Source organism: Pseudophryne corroboree, chromosome 3, assembly GCF_028390025.1.
Source record: "Pseudophryne corroboree isolate aPseCor3 chromosome 3, aPseCor3.hap2, whole genome shotgun sequence".
NCBI lineage: Eukaryota > Metazoa > Chordata > Amphibia > Anura > Myobatrachidae > Pseudophryne > Pseudophryne corroboree.
Window position 1 is genome coordinate 108287488 of NC_086446.1, and position 18136 is coordinate 108305623.

At 45.3% G+C, this 18136-nt stretch overlaps 1 protein-coding gene across 4 annotated transcripts in view; it reads right to left on the reverse strand.

Moving 5' to 3' along the window:
• Positions 1-493: 493 nt before the first annotated feature.
• LOC135054926 (oocyte zinc finger protein XlCOF7.1-like) overlaps positions 494-18136 on the reverse strand; it is a 51893-nt gene continuing 34250 nt past the window's right edge. For 3 of the 4 annotated variants that reach the window (XM_063958413.1, XM_063958412.1, XM_063958414.1), the window contains 4 exons: positions 9380-9546; positions 7931-8119; positions 7267-7390; positions 494-2706 (listed from right to left, as the gene is read on the reverse strand). In XM_063958413.1, the coding sequence (XP_063814483.1) occupies positions 1034-2706; positions 7267-7390; positions 7931-8119; positions 9380-9451 (2058 nt within the window). In that variant the 5' untranslated portion in view covers positions 9452-9546 and the 3' untranslated portion in view covers positions 494-1033. The remainder of the gene's footprint in view (positions 2707-7266; positions 7391-7930; positions 8120-9379; positions 9547-18136) is intronic. The other variant, XM_063958415.1, reaches the window with a different exon arrangement.

Below are 18136 nucleotides of genomic sequence, written 5' to 3' on the forward strand. Positions count from 1 at the left end.
GAGGAGCCAGTGCACACCAGATAGTACCTAATCTTTTCTTTAGAGTGCCCAGTCTCCTGCGGAGCCTGTCTATTCCCCATGGTTCTTACGGAGTTCCCAGCATCCACTAGGACGTCAGAGAAATAAAAGTATTTAAGATTTCTTATCAGCTCACGCCAGAAAAAGTAGGCGCAATGAAATTGACGAATTGACTGTCGAAAAGCACTGATGTCGAATCGACATTCTTCAATTGAATATACTTTTGTCGAAATGCCGCATTTTTTACATTACAGACATGAAATTGTCGAATAGTCAAGAGTCGAAACTGAAACATGTTTTTTTGTCGATAAGCGCTGTATTGAATTGTCTAATCCGATTCGACATGGTTTTTTGGTCGGAAAAGACCCGTATTTCGACAAATTAAGTAATTTGACATCAATTGAATATACCACTAAATGTGTTACGCGACTTGTTGCGCATGGAGCAAAGTTATTAGAGGACATGAAGATCTGGCTAAAGAACAGTTGGTCACAACTTGACTTCGATGTTTAATCTTCCATAATTTAGAAACCGGACATATGCGCTTTTATGGTACATGAGGATTGCTCTGTTTATTCAAGACCCCCTGCCCCTTAGGTACCACATGCATTGTTCCTACCGGTCTTGCTAATTCATTGATACTGTCAGGAGTAAAGATCTACCGGTGAGTCAGAAATGATCTCTACCCATGCAAAATATTTCCCATTCCCTTCAATAGCAGAGGGCCGATGCTAGTTGCATAGAGCCAGGGATCCCAACATCTGACCATTGGCATTATCTCGGGGATTGGTTTACTGTTAAATATCCCTAAAGATGGAGTTTTCCTGTCCACTGCAAATTCCCAGAAGCTGTAGCGAAATACTACTGTAACAGATTATTACCAAATGTCTAAGAGTAAAAAGGGAGAGAGGGCACCAGTGCAAAATGGGAAGAACCTTTCCATTTTGAATACAGTAAATTGCATTATTCAATTTGAGTTTTTCATAATACAGCATATGAAAATAAAAATAAAAAATCAACTGGCTTCACAAACAGTCACCGTCTTCTCTCCGGCATGAACCTGCATGTGCTTATTTAGGATGGCCTTTGAACCAAAATATTTGCCACACTCGGGACAAGGCAGAGGTTTCTGAGGCATGTGAATTTTCTCGTGCCGTACCAGATCGGACTTCTTAATGAAGCGTTTCCCGCATTCGGAGCAGGGAAACGGCTTTTCTCCACTGTGTATGCGCCTGTGCATAAATATATTGGAGACACTGGTAAAACACTTCCCACATTCTGGACACGCGAATGGCTTCTCCCCCGTGTGTATTCTCTCGTGCCGGATTAGGTCCGGCTTCCTGGTGAAGCTCTTCCCGCAGTGTGAACAAGAGTAGGGCTTTTCTCCTGTGTGAATTCGCTCGTGTATAACAAGATAGGAGGCGCTGGCGAAACATTTCCCACATCCGGAGCATATGTGCGGCTTCCTACCTTTACAGATTAACCTGTGCTTGGCTAAATTTGAGCTACTAGAAAAACACTTGTTACAAAGAGGACAATTGTACATCTGGATTATTTGGGGTGTGGCATAGGTTAGCCTACTGTTATAGTTCTCATTGTACGAGGTGCAATTTATTATAGACAGGTTTTTATTTATTTTATCTATATTACTGGGGTCTTTATTGTAGTCTTCTATGCTAATAGTGGCGTATGCGGCCTGTGTAAGATCCGGAGGTGCATAAATGTCTGCAAAATTCCCTTCTTCCCATTCTGTCTTGATACGAGTGGTGGTAAATGGTATCTTTGGATAACTGTCTTTGTCAGTTAGACTTCTGTCCCATGGGGTGGTGCCGCAAATATCAGCAGAGGGCACTATTTTTCGCTGCACATTTTTTGGCGGAATATACAAATTTTTCAATTCCAGGTTCCCATCTTCCCATGACACCAGCTCCTTCTTAATATTAGTTAAATCTGCTTGTGTTAATTCTGTGGGTGTATAAATGTTGGTGTACATTACATTTTTGCCAGTTGACGTTGGCACCTCTGAGGTTTCGGCAATTGTATATGACTTCTGTCTACGCTCAGCGGGCGTGTAGGTATCTGTACAGGTGACTTTTCCTTTATCACATAAGGTTGCGACCTCTATAATACATGTCGATGTGTATTGGGCCTCCGTTTGATCTGTGGGTGAAAGACTTTTTGGGTAGGTTAAGTCAGCGTCCCAGGAGTTTGATTCGTCTGTAATATCAGCAGATTTGGGTCTTTCTGGTGTATAAATAATATTGTCTGTGAGATGCCCTTTATCACTTGAGTCCATCTCATGTCCTGGTTGGGCAGATGCATTTTGTTTTTGCTCTGTCAGCCTGTAGAAGTCAGAGCCTGTATGACTTCCTTCCTCAGATGATTTGGAAGTTTCAGGTATGTATCTCCTCACAGTACTGTCTGTGGGACTGGAAGTAATATTGGCAGTTTCACCAATGAAAGGAGACTTCTCTTCTGTGGGAGTAGGTTCTGTCTGCGTATATTTTGTAGACGTGTTAGTAACTTGGAGAGGTTTGTCACAAGAGGTTGATTCTGGTGCAACTTTATTGACAGTGTTTGTTTCTGCCTTTGGATTGAAGGCAATTAAACTTTCATCTTCGCCTATGGAATCCGGTGATAACATTTGCAAATCAAGTGCTACCGAAGTTTTTATAGAGCTTGGCATATCTGGAAAAGATTACAGAGTGATTAGAGTTTTTAAGAAAGTGTTCAAAACCCTGATGTATTCAGGATTTTGTCAGCTTTAGATATTTGAAGAAGATGTTAAGAATAAAATAACAATAAACATGCCTAGCATAAAACACTACTGTTTCCTTACTAAAATACACGAGTATCTGAACACACCGCATTCCCCATACAATGTACAGGGGCACTGTAATTTATGTTATTTATCAAGCTCCAAAATATAAAAGTTTTCTGAGTTTGACTGGCCGCAGCTAACTATGGGAGGAGGGATCTACTTACATTCCTCTATTTTTCCCTGGGACATGGGTGGGGTTGGGGCTGAATCCTGCTGTTTAGAATCCCAACAGGGGTCGGGAAGCAAGCTAAAACCCACCCTGCACCCTCCTTCCTGAAGCCTATACCTAACCCTTCACGCCCCTTCCCACAGCCTAACCCTAACCCCTCCCCATAGCTTAAACCTAAACCTTCCCAGCCGCAGCCTAAGACTAACCTCCGTGAGGGTGCCTAAACCTAACCCACCCTTACTGCAGCCCCCCCCCCCCGCAGGTTAAAACCTAACACACACCCACCCATCCCTGACGTCCCGGCAGTCACTTGATCGGGACCCCGGGTTGCCGGCAAAAGCATTCTGATCAGTGTCAGTTTTCCAGGATCTGTCTTTTGACATCCCCATGGGTATATTTATAATAGGTGCAGGGTTTGTGATGCACATGAGACCCTGGGCCCTGCACCCATTTAAAATATTTAGCTCTCCGTTGGTGCCGTAAGTATCACAGGCTCCAAGTTTCCGGAGACCTGGTCATGTGCACTATAGAAATCACTGAGGCAATGGAGCCAGCACAATTTTCCTGGAGATCAGAGCATGTGTAGTAGTCTACTGTGGGAAAAGCCAGCACAGGGGTGGGGGGTGTGCGCGTGACCGAACAGTGCAGAAGGGCCCATCCGTCTTTTTATCCGCCCCTGCCCTGGACCCCGTAGTGCACAAGACAGGACAAACCTTTGTGTAAGCGTTAGGATTGGCTGGGACAAGTTGCTTATTGAAGCACGTGTTCCAAAACAGAGGGGCATTGATAAATAGTCCCGAAAACCCTGTCCTAAATTGCCATGAATAGGAACATTACATTTCGGGGGATTTGTCTCAATTTTGACAAACAGGCTAAGTTACAGTATAGAGGCCTTATTTATAGTTCGGCTAAAATCCTGCTAAATGTTCTAAGTTTACACATAGACACCCATGGTGTGATGGGAGGGGCACAAATGCAATTTGTTTGCATGCAGAGAAAATACTGTTGGTTTTACATGTAACACATAAATATTGGACAGCTTTGTTTGAACACAATAATATAGGGCTGAGGTAGGATTGTCTGTCAGTATGCATGCATGTTTTAAATAGGGTGTAGTATGGTATGCCGGCTGTCAGGGTCCTGGCGCCGGCATACCGACAACTTGGCGAGCACAAATGAGCCCCTTGTGGGCTCGCTGCGCTAGCCACGCTGCGGGCACGGTGGCGCGCCGCGCTTTCTTATCTCCCTCCAGGGGGGTCGTGGACCCCCAAGAGGGAGAAACGGTGTCGGTATGCTGGCTGTCGGGATTCCGGCGCCGGCATACTGTGCGCCGGGACCCCGACAGCTGGCAAACTGAAGACCACCCTTTAAATGTGCACCCCTGCAGCACACCATGGTTTTGCCAAAGTGTAAAATTGCACCTTCTGCTCTCTTTTCTTGAACAGCCACAAAACAATATTGGGATTCTCACGTGCCCTGATTTTTCCAGTACAGTCCCTTTTCCCCACAATAAGGGGTCAATGGAATTATGTGCAACTGTTGCGCCCAGCAGCAAGTAATTGCAGCTATATGCTGCACTCGAGGTACCAGTGGACTCGTAGATTTATGTTTGAATCCCCATAGCCTACAAAAATCCATGAGTCCAGGGGAGAAAGGGTTACAGGGCTGACAATTCAGCTGCAGTAGCTGGGGCTTCTACACTGCTGCAGCAGCAACTCTCCCCCCTCACTCCTAATTGAACTGACCCCTAATGTTTTACTCACAGTGGTTATATCCCGTTACTTAGGCTCCTCACGCACAAACATTAACAAAAGGAAAAGTAATTGGTCTCTAGAACAGTTCTGCCTTATTTGGGCTCTATTTTATAGCCAGAGCAAACTTCAGGTCACATGATGTCCCGGTTATTCATTTAAAGGCATCCACGTATACTAACAGTCCTGAAACCATTACGTGAAGCAGATATTTCCAAACTACTGTAGTGTTTGTTATAGTAAGAGATGGGAAAATACCACATTGTGCACCTGCCTTCATTTGTCCCCCTCAGTGTCTTAACCACCAGGCTGCTGGGACAGTGCAGTTTGTTTTGTGGGGCAGTAAATTGTAATTATTCAGGTTTTGGTGAATGTAAATATGTGCAAGATAAAACGACAGAATGGCTTATAAGTATACAGATTTAAAAATTTCTTTATCTTAAATGGGAAACATAATATTGTGCCATCACTGCAAACCACATGCATTAGGTCGACAGTCATTAGGTCAACCACTATTGGTCGACAGTGACTAGGTTGACACCTGAAATAGGTCGACACAGCCATTAGGTCGACATGAACAAGGTCGACTTTGAAAAAGGTCAACATGAGGTTATTTATTTTTTTAACTTTTTTTGGTGTCGTTTTCATCGTAAAGTGACGGGGAACCCCAATTAGTGCACCGTGTCGCCTCACATGGCAAAGTGCCTCACTCCGCTGCCACTGCGCTCGGCACAGGTTACCATTCCCAATCGTAGTCCACGTAGACGGTTAAGTATGAAAAAGTTAAAAAAAAAAAAAAAAAAAAAAGAAAAATGCATGTCGACCTTTTTCCATATCGACTTAATGATCGTATCCCCCAGGAGCAGTGAAGTGGTAGAAGTCATCATTATGGGTAGTGGAGACTTGTATAAGTTAAGTCTGTAATAGTTATTAAAATAAATACAAAACCAAGGATAGGTTGCGCCAGCGAGAAGTGGGTTGAATGGAAAAAGATTTTCTTTAGTCAAGCAATATAAATAATATAAATACCATCTGTTCATAAATTTCATAGAAAAAGGCTAATTTTAAAATAATAATAATAATAATAATAATTCACATACCTATATATGTTACAATAGGATACAATCTGCTGGGTTTTTTGTTTTTAAACGGAAGTAAGCCCTTGATACTAAAAAAAATGTACTCACCATTGATACATTTTAGGAAGACAATCCCTTTAAATCAAATAGAGGCTCATGTCTACTAAACATTCCTTAGCTAACCTATTTTACTACATCAAACTAAACTATCACTGAACTGTGATAAAGTCTAGGCGAAACGCGAGTAAGGCAGAGGCAGGTCTTAGCATAGACCCTAGTACAGGAAACCTCTCATATATTTACATATTAATACAGACACATTTGTTTTCATCTTGCAATTGAATATCATTCTCCTTCTGTGCAAGCAGACATCACTGGTGATACAGTGTATGAATGTGTTTATTGAGACATCACAGCCGCCGTGCTGTATATGAAAAATGTATGTCTGCTATGATTAATAATTCCAGTTTGTAAAAGGGACCAGTGGCGGATTTTTTTTACGGTCTGCAGGACTACAGCCCCGCCCCCAGGTAAAATCCGCCACTCCTCTCCTCTCTGTGACTTCCTATTGTAAATCCTACCTGTCAGTCACAGACACTACAGGCAGGCCCATTTGGAGGCATTTCCTCCCTCTGGAACTGCCGGGCTGCTAAAAGCAGAGAGCTGACATCCTGTAGGAAGACACTCCCTGCCTTTGGCACAGCCCAATCCGGCTTCTATGGGCTGCAGCCGATGCAGTCCATAGAAGCCGGGTGTTTGCGTATACGCAGTCGCACCACGACATCTGTGCATGCACAGGTCACGTATCTGCCTGATCCACGGCTTAAGTGCAGGGACCCCAGGCTGGCAGCTGGCTGGCTCCTCTTCAGGCATGGGGGTAGCGGCAGTCCCCCTACTAAATGTAAGTAGGAGCTGTCGCTGATTGGAACTATAACACGTCTAAAAACCAGGAACTACACTGATATCTGGTGACCCAAACTTGAATTTTTCTTTTACTGTTACTAAAGATACCCGAGTAAGATATGTTTAATATTACGCTATACAATTTCTATGAATAATAAGACTGAAATGTTCGTTTTTCTTCTTTACCATTTTATACGATCACCCTGACTAAAACTTAAAACTTGGAGTTCACACCAAGAATATTGATCCTATTATAGGTAAATAAAAATTGGATTGTGGCTTCTGGAAGTGTCCAAGGGGTCTATTCATGAAGCAGTGAAGAGTGGAGAAGTTGCCCATGGCAACCAATCAGCTGCTCTGTACAACTGTATAGTATGCAAATTATAAATGTTACTTCAATGCTGATTGGTTGCCATGGTCAACTTCTCCACACTTTCCACTGCTTTATAAATAGACCCCCAAGTCACTAAACTATCACCTGCTACACACATAAGATGATGATGAGAGGATTAAACCTGATCTTACCTTTTGAACTGGCAGGTTGGTGATTCTCCATCATGACATCCTTGTAGAGATCCTTGTGTCCCTCTAAATACTCCCACTCCTCCATGGAGAGATAAACAGTGACATCCTCACACCTTATAGGAACCTGACAGACACAATGATACAGTCATCAGACACCTCCCCTGGTGTTACTGTATAATGTCCCATTCCCAGCAGTCACCTCTCCAGTCATCACCCAGACACCTCCCCTGGTGTTACTGTATAATGCCCTATTCCCAGCAGTCACCTCTCCAGTCATCACCCAGACACCTCCCCTGGTGTTACTGTATAATGCCCCAATCCCAGCAGTCACCTCTCCAGTCATCACCCAGACACCTCCCCTGGTGTTACTGTATAATGCCCCATTCCCAGCAGTCACCTCTCCAGTCATCACCTAGACACCTCCCCTGGTGTTACTGTATAATGCCCCATTCCCAGCAGTCACCTCTCCAGTCATCACCCAGACACCTCCCCTGGAGTTACTGCATAATGCCCCATTCCCAGCAGTCACCTCTCCAGTCATCACCCAGACACCTCCCCTGGTGTTACTGTATAATGCCCCATTCCCAGCAGTCACCTCTCCAGTCATCACCCAGACACCTCCCCTGGTGTTACTGTATAATGTCCCATTCCCCCCAGCAGTCACCTCTCCAGTCAGCAGCTGAATGATCTTGTTGGTGAGTTTCAGGACCTTCTGGTCATTGTCTCTCTCATGGATCTGTGAGTGAGGTGAAAACTCCATGATGGGGTTCAGGGTCCTGCTCAATCCATTAGACACATTGGGACAGCTGCAGGGAGTCACCCCATCACCTGATTTCTTCACAACTGTGTAGACCTACAGAAGCATATGGTAGAATTACAGTTAAAACGCTTATTACTTCTTAATAAGGTCAAAAAACATCCTAGAAGATAATGTAGAACAAGCTGGATGTTGTAGTTTTGTCTCTATAATCCTACAGCATCAGTGTGATAGGATTCCCCCTACCCTACTGTGCTACTGGGGAACCTGCTTCTATTGTTACTTAGAATGAGGCTTTCAGCTTATTTTCAAAATCAGTGATGGGCTATATTCAATCACAGTTATGGTAAAAAGAATGGCGGGCATAGCTTCAGCTGCATATTTCTACTATCTATTCCCATTGTGGCCTGAATCACCAGCACTCTGTTCCTGGCATTATGGGTTTCCGTATAGCCCAGGTCCAGAAGGAACGATTGAGTTGATGGGCCACTCCAGCCACACACAGAGATGGGCTGGCGCGTTCTTCTTGGACAACCTGCATAGAGACGGGGTGTGCCACCGGGCCTCGTCCCATGAGCCGTGGCCATGCCACCTTGTGTGCTCACAGTAATATGCTGGGGCTGTCTCACAGCCCCTGTCCGTTCCTGGTAGAGCCATTCATCTGAGCTCCAGGACTACTCTCATCTCCGGGAGCGGAAACCCACCTTTGATCCACGCTGCGTATGATAACTACTGATCTGACCCCCTCAACACAAGACACCAGGCTTCCTTCCTGAATAGTTCGGCCATTGCCATTGTGCTCTGACCTATACGACTCCTGTAATTTTTGTAACCCATGTGTGTCTGTTGTCGCCATAGTACAGCCACAAAGAGAAAAGAAAGTAGTAGACTCTTGTTGGGGAGCACTCTATTCCAGACAAGCTAATGTTTTATATTATGAATACTGATAAAATATAGTAAACTTTAATGATATCATATTAAAATTAGGGAGTCCCAATGTTTCCAAAGGCAATTGCGAAATTATGAATAATACACACTGTATAGCTAAAAGCTATATACTGTATATGTATTATTATTTATAAATATCCTTGGGAAAGGGACTGTCCTTGCCACACCAGTGACATGCCAATTTTCATCACCCTAATACTGGTAGCAGCAATGAATGCACCCTTGCACCAGGTGATCAAGGTACAAATAGCTCATTTTGGTGTTTTGTGGTTTGAAAATACCAATGTTACTTTCTCTTTGACCTCCAAGATAGTCATCAATTTTGTTTCTTAATCATTTCCATCAATCTAAACAGGACGCGGTTCCATGTTAAGCTCAGTAATGTCAGTATGCCCACAGCCTCCTCACCTCTCTAGTCAGCAGGTAGATGATCTCCAGGGTGATGTTCAGTATCCTCTCAGTCGTGTGATCCTTGTCCATAATGAGAAGAGGAGTCCGATGCACGGAGGGTAATCGCTAGGCCTTGTACTGGAAGGATGGAGTATTTTACTCAGAGACTCACAGGCAAACACAATCTACAAGGAAAAGGAACCAAGACTGTACTAAGATGCAGGCAAATAGTTCTTCAGTACGTATGGGATGTAAAGATAGTTATATTACATGATGGAGGTCAGTGTCTTAAAGTATAAGGCGGAGATATATCAAACCTTGGAAAAAGCTCTAAAAGTACTAATAGGGAAGGAATTGCATATGTTATTGTGAGAGCTATTAAGTGAATCAACTAAAGAGTGCTGTATGAAATACAGAATACGCACATCATCTGTTGGCCAGTACAGATGGTGTAATGGTTAGCATTACTGCCTCACAGCACTGAGGTCATGGGTTCAATTCCCACCATGGCCCTAACTGTGTGGAGTTTGTATATTTTCCCCGTACTTGAGTGGGCTTCGTCCGGGTGCTCCGGTTTCCTCCCACAATGCAAATATATACTGATAGGTTAACTGGTTCCCATAAAAAAAAAATTAACCCGTGTGTGTGTGTGTGTGTGTACACACATGTGATAGGGAATATAGACTGTAACCTCCACTGGGGCAGGGACTGGTGTGAATGGCCAAATATTCTCTGTAAAGCGCTGCGGAATATGTGTGCGCTATATAAATAACTGGTAATAAATCTGTATGCAGACTGGACGCTGAGAAGAGAGGACAACTGAGTGCAAGTATAACACCTAGGCAGTGAGCCAGAGGGTAAGGGTTATTGCTGTGTTGTCAGCAGACAGAGAGGGGTCAGGAAGGTAACTTCAGTTGGCTGGTGGGAATATTGGGGGTCATTCCGAGTTGTTCGCTCGCAAGCTGCTTTTAGCAGCTTTGCACACGCTAAGCCGCCGCCTACTGGGAGTGAATCTTAGCTTCTTAAAATTGCGAACGAAAGATTCGCAATATTGCGATAAGACATCTCTGTGCAGTTTCTGAGTAACTCGAGACTTACTCGGCATCTGCGATCAGTTCAGTGCTCGTCGTTCCTGGTTTGACGTCACAAACACACCCAGCGTTCGCCCAGACACTCCTCCGTTTCTCCAGCCACTCCCGCGTTTTTCCCAGAAACGGTAGCGTTTTTTTACACACTCCCATAAAACGGCCAATTTCCGCCCAGAAACACCCACTTCCTGTCAATCACATTACGATCACCAGAACGAAGAAAAAACCGTGAGTAAAATTCCTAACTGCATAGCAAATTTACTTGGCGCAGTCGCAGTGCGGACATTGCGCATGCGTACTAAGCGGAAATTCGCTGCGATGCGAAAAAATTTACAGAGCAAACAACTCGGAATGACCCCCATTATTAGCTCGATTTCTTAAAGATTGAGAATGAGGCGGTGAGAGCACATCCAAGATGAAATGGCAAAAAGACATTAATACCCCTTTCACACCGCAGCTATAACCCGGTAAATTGCCATTTTTTAAGCCTTCCAAAACGGTTCTAGCTGCGGTGTGAAAGGGCTACTTTGAATTTACCGGTTACAGAATATTGGTATTTTAAAACGGTTAAAAAGCAGGGTCCTACACAGTTCAGACCCGTTTCATTGTGCAATGTGAAAGGCTCAGAAACGGTATTTCCAAACCACAGAAGGTGATAGGCTGTCTCCATGCGTGATGTCACCAGGCAGAAGCAGGAAATAAACTGGAGGAAACACATGCGAGTGAAGAAGCATTTTATTATACAGAATACAGTTTCAAATGGCAAATTGGAGTGATGAGGAGATTAGGGGAGCTGCTTAGGATGAGAGGGGATGAAGAAATATGTAGATAAAATCACTGGGACAGTGAAGGATGCAGTAATCTACAAAAACATGGTAAAGATGCTTGAAGCTGCTGGGTTCCATCGTACGACTAGCCAAATTATTAATAATGTGTGGGCCAGAAAAGTCCATTTACAATGACCACCACTGTTTTCTATGGGTGAAACGGGTTCAGTGTGAAAGGTACCAAAAACGGTAATGAAATGGTAATATACTGGTTACAACATGCGATGTGAAGGGGGTTTAACTGCTCAGACCCATTTTAAGAAACGTTTTAAAAGCAGAGTTTGCGATGTGAAAGCAGTATAAGTCACACTGGCCAACATAGGCTGAGAGGTGGGGTCTACGTCCCACCTCATTCCAGCAGCGAGGGTTTCCATCTGAGTCCCATGTACGTAATCTGTGCAGCGGCTAATGTATTAACGGGTGGAACATAACGCAGTGATCGGTAAGCACACCGCGTCCTCCCCGTGCTGCCGTTTGTGAGACAGGGTCACACTGACAGCAATCTGCATTCAATGGAATAATTCTTCAGTGTGCTGGTTTCCTGAGATAAAAGTGCCCAGGAACAATAAAACACCATTAAGAGCCCTTTGTTCTAAGGAGGTGAATTTATATTTGGCACAAGAACTGATTATTATAGTGCAGATGCACTTAAGACTGGATTAAGTGGTTCAAGGATTTCCTAATTAAATGGTGATTACTATTACCCTTTTTCTGACCACAGGATCTCAGATTGGAGATTGAATATAAATTTTATATATTCTATTTGTGTATCTATTGAAGTACAGGTTGAGTATCCCTTATCCAAAATGCTTGGGACCAGAGGTATTTTGGATATCGGATTTTTCCGTATTTTGGAATAATTGCATGCCATAATGAGATATCATGGTGATGGGACCTAAATCTAAGCACAGAATGCATTTATGTTTCATATACACCTTATACAGACAGCCTGAAGGTCATTTTAGCCAATATTTTTTATAACTTTGTACATTAAACAAAGTGTGTGTACATTCACATAATTCATTTATGTTTCATATACACCTTATACACACAGCTTGAAGGTCATTTAATACAATATTTTTAATAACTTTGTGTATTAAACAAAGTTTGTGTACATTGAGTCATCAAAAAACAAAGGTTTCACTATCTCACTCTCACTCAAAAAAGTCCGTATTTCGGAATATTCCGTATTTCAGAATATTTGGATATGGGATACTCAACCTGTATTTAATATATGTGTGTTGTACGAGCATCTGTAATAATAGGATTTTAATACCTACCGGTAAAACCTTTTCTCGTAGTCCGTAGAGGATGCTGGGGACTCCAAAAGGACCATGGGGTATAGATGGGATCCACAGGAGACATGGGCACTTTAAGACTTTAAAAGGGGTGTGAACTGGCTCCTCCCTCTATGCCCCTCCTCCAGACCTCAGTTATAGGAACTGTGCCCAGGGAGACGGACATTTCGAGGTAAAGGATTTTTGTTAAACTAAGGGTGAGATACATACCAGCCCACACCACAAACATACCGTACAACATGGCTTTTAAGAAAATACCAGTTAACAGCATTAACCAAAAACAGCAACAGGCTGAACATAACCAAAACACAACCTTTGTGTAACCAAAGCAATAACTATCAACAAGTACTGCAGAAAGAGTCCGCACTGGGACGGGCGCCCAGCATCCTCTACGGACTAAGAGAAAAGGATTTACCGGTAGGTATTAAAATCCTATTTTCTCATACGTCCTAGAGGATGCTGGGGACTCCAAAAGGACCATGGGGTTTATACCAAAGCTCCAGACTGGGCGGGAGAGTGCGTACGACTCTGCAGCACCGATTGAGCAAACATGAGGTCCTCATCAGCCAGGGTATCAAACTTGTAGAATTTAGCAAAAGTGTTTGAACCTGACCAAGTAGCAGCTCGGCAAAGTTGAACCTCCGAGACTCCTCGGGCAGCCGCCCAAGATGAGCCCACCTTCCTAGTAGAATAGGCCTTCACCGAATACGGTAACGGCAATCCAGCCGTAGAATGAGCATGCCGAATCGTATCACAGATCCAGCGTGCAACAGTCTACTTAGAAGCAGGAGCCCCAATTTTGTTTGGAGTATACAGGATAAACAGAGTCTCTGTTTTCCTAATACGAGCCGTTCTGGCTACATAAGTTTTCAAAGCTCTGACTACATCGAGAGACTTTGAATCAGCCAAGGCCTCAGTAGCCACAGGCACCACAATAGGTTGGTTCATGTGAAACGAAGAATCCACCTTTGGCAGAAATTGTTGATGAGTTCTCAATTCCGCTCTATCCTCATGGAAGATCAAATAGGGGCTCTTGTGAGACAAAGCCGCTAATTCCGACACCCGCCTTGTGGACGCCAAGGCCAAAAGCATGACCACTTTCCAAGTGAGAAATTTTAACTCAACCTTTCGTAAAGGTTCAAACCAGTGTGACATAAGAAACCGCAACACCACGTTAAGGTCCCATGGTGCCACCGGGGGCACAAATGTAGGTTGGATGTGCAGCACTCCTTTCACGAAAGTCTGAACCTCTGGAAGGGCGGCCAATTATTTTTGAAATAAAATAGATAAGGCCGAAATCTGCACTTTAATGGAGCCTAACTTTAGGCCCACATCCGCACCTGCTTGCAAAAAATGGAGAAAACGACCCAGCTGAAATTCTTCCGTAGGAGCATTCTTGGATTCACACCAAGACACATATTTTCTCCAAATACGGTGATAATGCTTCGCCGTTACTTCCTTTCTAGCTTTAAGTAGAGTGGGGATGACTTTACCGGGAATACCCTTCCGAGCTAGGATTTGGCGTTCAACTGCCACGCCATCAAACGCAACCGCGGTAAGTCTTGGAACACGCAAGGCCCTTGCTGCAACAGGTCCTCTCTTAGAGGAAGAGGCCAGGGATCTCCTATGAGTAATTCCTAAAGATCCGGATACCAGGCCCTCCATGGTCAATCTGGAACAATGAGTATCGCCTGAACCCTTGTTCTCATTATGATCCTTATCACCTTTGGAATGAGTAGAAGTGGAGGGAACACATATACCGACTGAAACACCCATGGTGTCACCAGGGCGTCCACTGCACTGGCTTGAGGGTCCCTCAACCTGGAACAATCTCTCTGAAGCTTCTTGTTGATGCGAGACGCCATCATGTCTATTTGAGGAATTCCCCAATGACTTGTCACTTCTGCAAAGACCTCTTGATGAAGACCCCACCCTCCTGGATAAAGATCGTGTCTGCTGAGGAAGTCTGCTTCCCAGTTGTCCACGCCCGGAATGAAGACCGCTGCCAGAGCACTTGCATGTTTTTCCGCCCAGCGGAGAACTTTTATGGCCTCCGCCATCGCCGCCCTGCTCTTTGTTCCACCCTGGTAGTTTATGTACGCCACTGCTGTAATATTATCCGACTGAATCAGGACGGGCAAACCGCGAAGATGTTCCGCTTGTAGAAGGCCATTGTAGATAGCTCTTAATTCCAGAATATTTATGTGCACACAAGCTTCCTGGCTTGACCATTTTCCCTGGAAATTTTCCCCCTGTGTGACTGCTCCCCAGCCTCGGAGACTTGCATCCGTAGTCACCAGGACCCAGTCCTGGATCCCAAACCTACGTCCCTCTAGGAGGTGAGAACTTTGGAGCCACCACAGGAGAGATACTCTGGTCCTGGAAGATAGGCTTATTTTCTGGTGAATGTGCAGGTAAGACCCGGACCACTTGTCCAACAGGTCCCACTGAAACACCCTGGCATGGAACCTGCCAAACGGAATGGCTTCGTATGCTGCCACCATCTTCCCCAGCACCCGAGTGCATTGATGAATCGACACTCTTGCCGGTTTCAGAATCTCCTTGACCATGTTCTGGATTTCCAGAGCTTTTTCTACTGGGAGAAACACTCTCTGCAGTTCCGTGTCTAGGATCATGCCCAAGAATGACAGCCGTGTTGTCGGAACCAACTGTGACTTTGGCAAATTTAGGAGCCAACCATGTTGTTGCAGGACTGTCAGGGAGAGCGCAACGTTTCTTAGTAACTGCTCCTTTGATCTCGCCTTTATCAGGAGATCGTCCAAGTACGGAATAATTGTGACACCCTGCTTGCGCAGGAGCACCATCATTTCCGCCATTACTTTGGTGAAAATCCTCGGAGCCGTGGAAAGACCAAACGGCAACGTCTGAAACTGGAAATGACAATCCTGAACAGCAAACCTCAGGTAAGCTTGATGTGGAGGATATATTGGGACATGTAAGTAGGCATCTTTTATGTCGACTGACGCCATAAACCCCCCCCCTTCCAGGCTGGAGATCACTGCTCGGAGAGATTCCATCTTGAATTTGAATTTTTTTAGAAAGAAATTGAGGGATTTTAGGTTCAGAATCGGTCTGACCGAGCCATCCGGCTTCGGGACCACGAACAGGCTTGAATAAAAGCCTTCTCCCCGTTATGACGGGGGAACCGTGACAGTAACTTGCTGCAGACACAGCTTTTGTATCGCAGTGCAGACTACTTCCCTTTCCGGAAGAGAAGCTGGTAAGGCCGATTTGAAAAATCGGTGAGGGGGCACGTCTTGAAACTCCAGTTTGTACCCTTGGACCACTATTTCTAGCACCCAAGTATCCAGGGCCGAACGAGCCCAGACCTGACTGAAGAGATGAAGACGTGCCCCCACCGATGCGGACTCCAGCAGCGGAGCCCCAGCGTCATGCGGTGGATTTGGCAGCGGCCGGGGAGGACTTCTGCTCTTGAGAGCTTGCCCCAGCCTGCGACTTTTTTCCCCTTCCCCTACCTCTAGCAGCAAGGAAGAAGGACCCTCGTAATTTTTTTAATTTATTAGACTGAAAGGACTGCATCTGATAAAGAGGCGTTTTCTTTTGTTGTGCAGGGACATATGGTAGAAAAGACGACTTACCCGCGGTAGCTGTAGATACCAGGTCCGCGAGGCCCTCACCAAACAAAACACCACCTTTATATGGCACAGCCTCCATAGCCCTCTTAGAGTCAGCATCACCATTCCATTGATGAGTCCATAATGCTCTCCTAGCCGAGATTGCCATGGCATTGGGCCTTTATTCCAAGAGGCCAATATCTCTCGCAGCCTCCCTTAGATATACTGCAGCGTCCCTGATATGACCCAGTGTCAAAAGAACGCTATCCCTATCCAGGGTGTCCAAGTCAGATGATAAGTTATCTGCCCACTTTTCAATTGCACTACTCACCCATGCCGATGCCACGACAGGTCTGAGCAGTGTACCCGTAGTGACATAAATAGATTTCAAAGTAGTTTCCAGCTTACGATCCGCAGGATCCTTTAGGGTCGCCTTGTCAGGGGACGGAAGCGCCACCTTCTTGGACAGCCGTGCTAGAGTCTTGTCCACATTGGGGGTTGACTCCCACTTTTTTCTATCCCCAGAGGGGAACGGGTGCCATAATAATTCTCTTGGCAATCAGCAACTTTTTGTCAGGAATTTCCCAAGCCTTTTCAAAAAGAGTGTTCAGTTCATGAGAGGGAGGAAACGTTCCCACAGGTTTCTTTCCTTTAAACATACAGACCCTTGTCTCAGGAACAGCAGGGTCTTCCGTGATATGTAACACTTCTTTTATTGCCACAATCATGTACTGAATGCTCTTAGCCAGTTTAAGATTCAACCTGGCATCACCATAGTCGACACTGGAGTCCGAGTCGGTATCTGTGTCTGCTATTTGGGTAAACGGCTGTTTCTGTGAACCTGAGGGAGCCTGCGTTTGGGATAAAGTATCTTCCATGGATTGTCTCCATGTTTGGTTCTGAGCCTCAGATTTATCCAATCTCTTATTTAATAAAGCCACATTTGCATTCAAGGCACTCAACATATTTACCCCGCTGCCGACAGATTCACTCCCCCACACTGTTCTGTCCCCACTCCAGCCTCTTCCTGGGAAGAGCCTTCAGCCTCAGACATGTCGACACACTCGTACCGACACCACTATCACAATGGGCTATAGGGGACAGACCCACAATAAGGCCTATTGGAGAAACACAGAGGGAGTTTGCCAGCTCACACCCAGCGCCTATCCCGGTCTGAAAGTATATATAATGCCCCAGACCTGTCAGCGCTTTTTATAAATAACAATCACCAAATTTGCTGTGCCCCCCCCGTTTAGCACCCCGTTATTTGTGACAGAAGTGTAGGATGCCAGGACCAGCGTCTCTGCAGCTCACTGTGGAGAGAAAATGGCGATGATTTGAGCTGGGAGGACCAAGCCCCGCCCCCATAATGGCGCGCTTATGTCCCGCTAATCTCCTATATAATAGCCCAGATCTGTGACTTTGTGATTCATTTGCTAACGCTGGGCGGAGTCACAACACTGGGCGGAGTTAGTCAAATGAGTCACAGATCTGGCCAAATCTATAGGAGACTAGGAGCAGAAGCAGATAGTATGGGCATGGCACAGGCAGGGGTGCACACCTCCCAGCTTTCTGCAGGAGCTTTCTTCAGGCAGAAGGAGGGACACACACTCGGCGAAAAGGGGGCGTGGCTTCACGGGAGGGTCCCCGTTTTCGTCAGTGAGGGGGCATGCCCAGCGCTCTGTGAGCTGCTGGCATGCCCCCAGGGGCTGATTATGAGTCTGGGGGGCCCAGGGCACTTGAGACAGGGGAGCCCTATCGCATTGCTGTGCCTGCTGTGGGGTTGGGGGCGTGGCCTAATCGTGGGCCGTGCGGCCACGCCCCTTTATGCAAATTCTGATTTTTATTTTTATTTTTTTAATGGGATTTTGGCCCCTCAGCTAGGGCTAAATCCAGAGGAGGTGGTCGCTCCCCCCTACACACCCGCACAGGCAGAAGAAAGCAGGGAGACTGCTGCCTCCCTGTA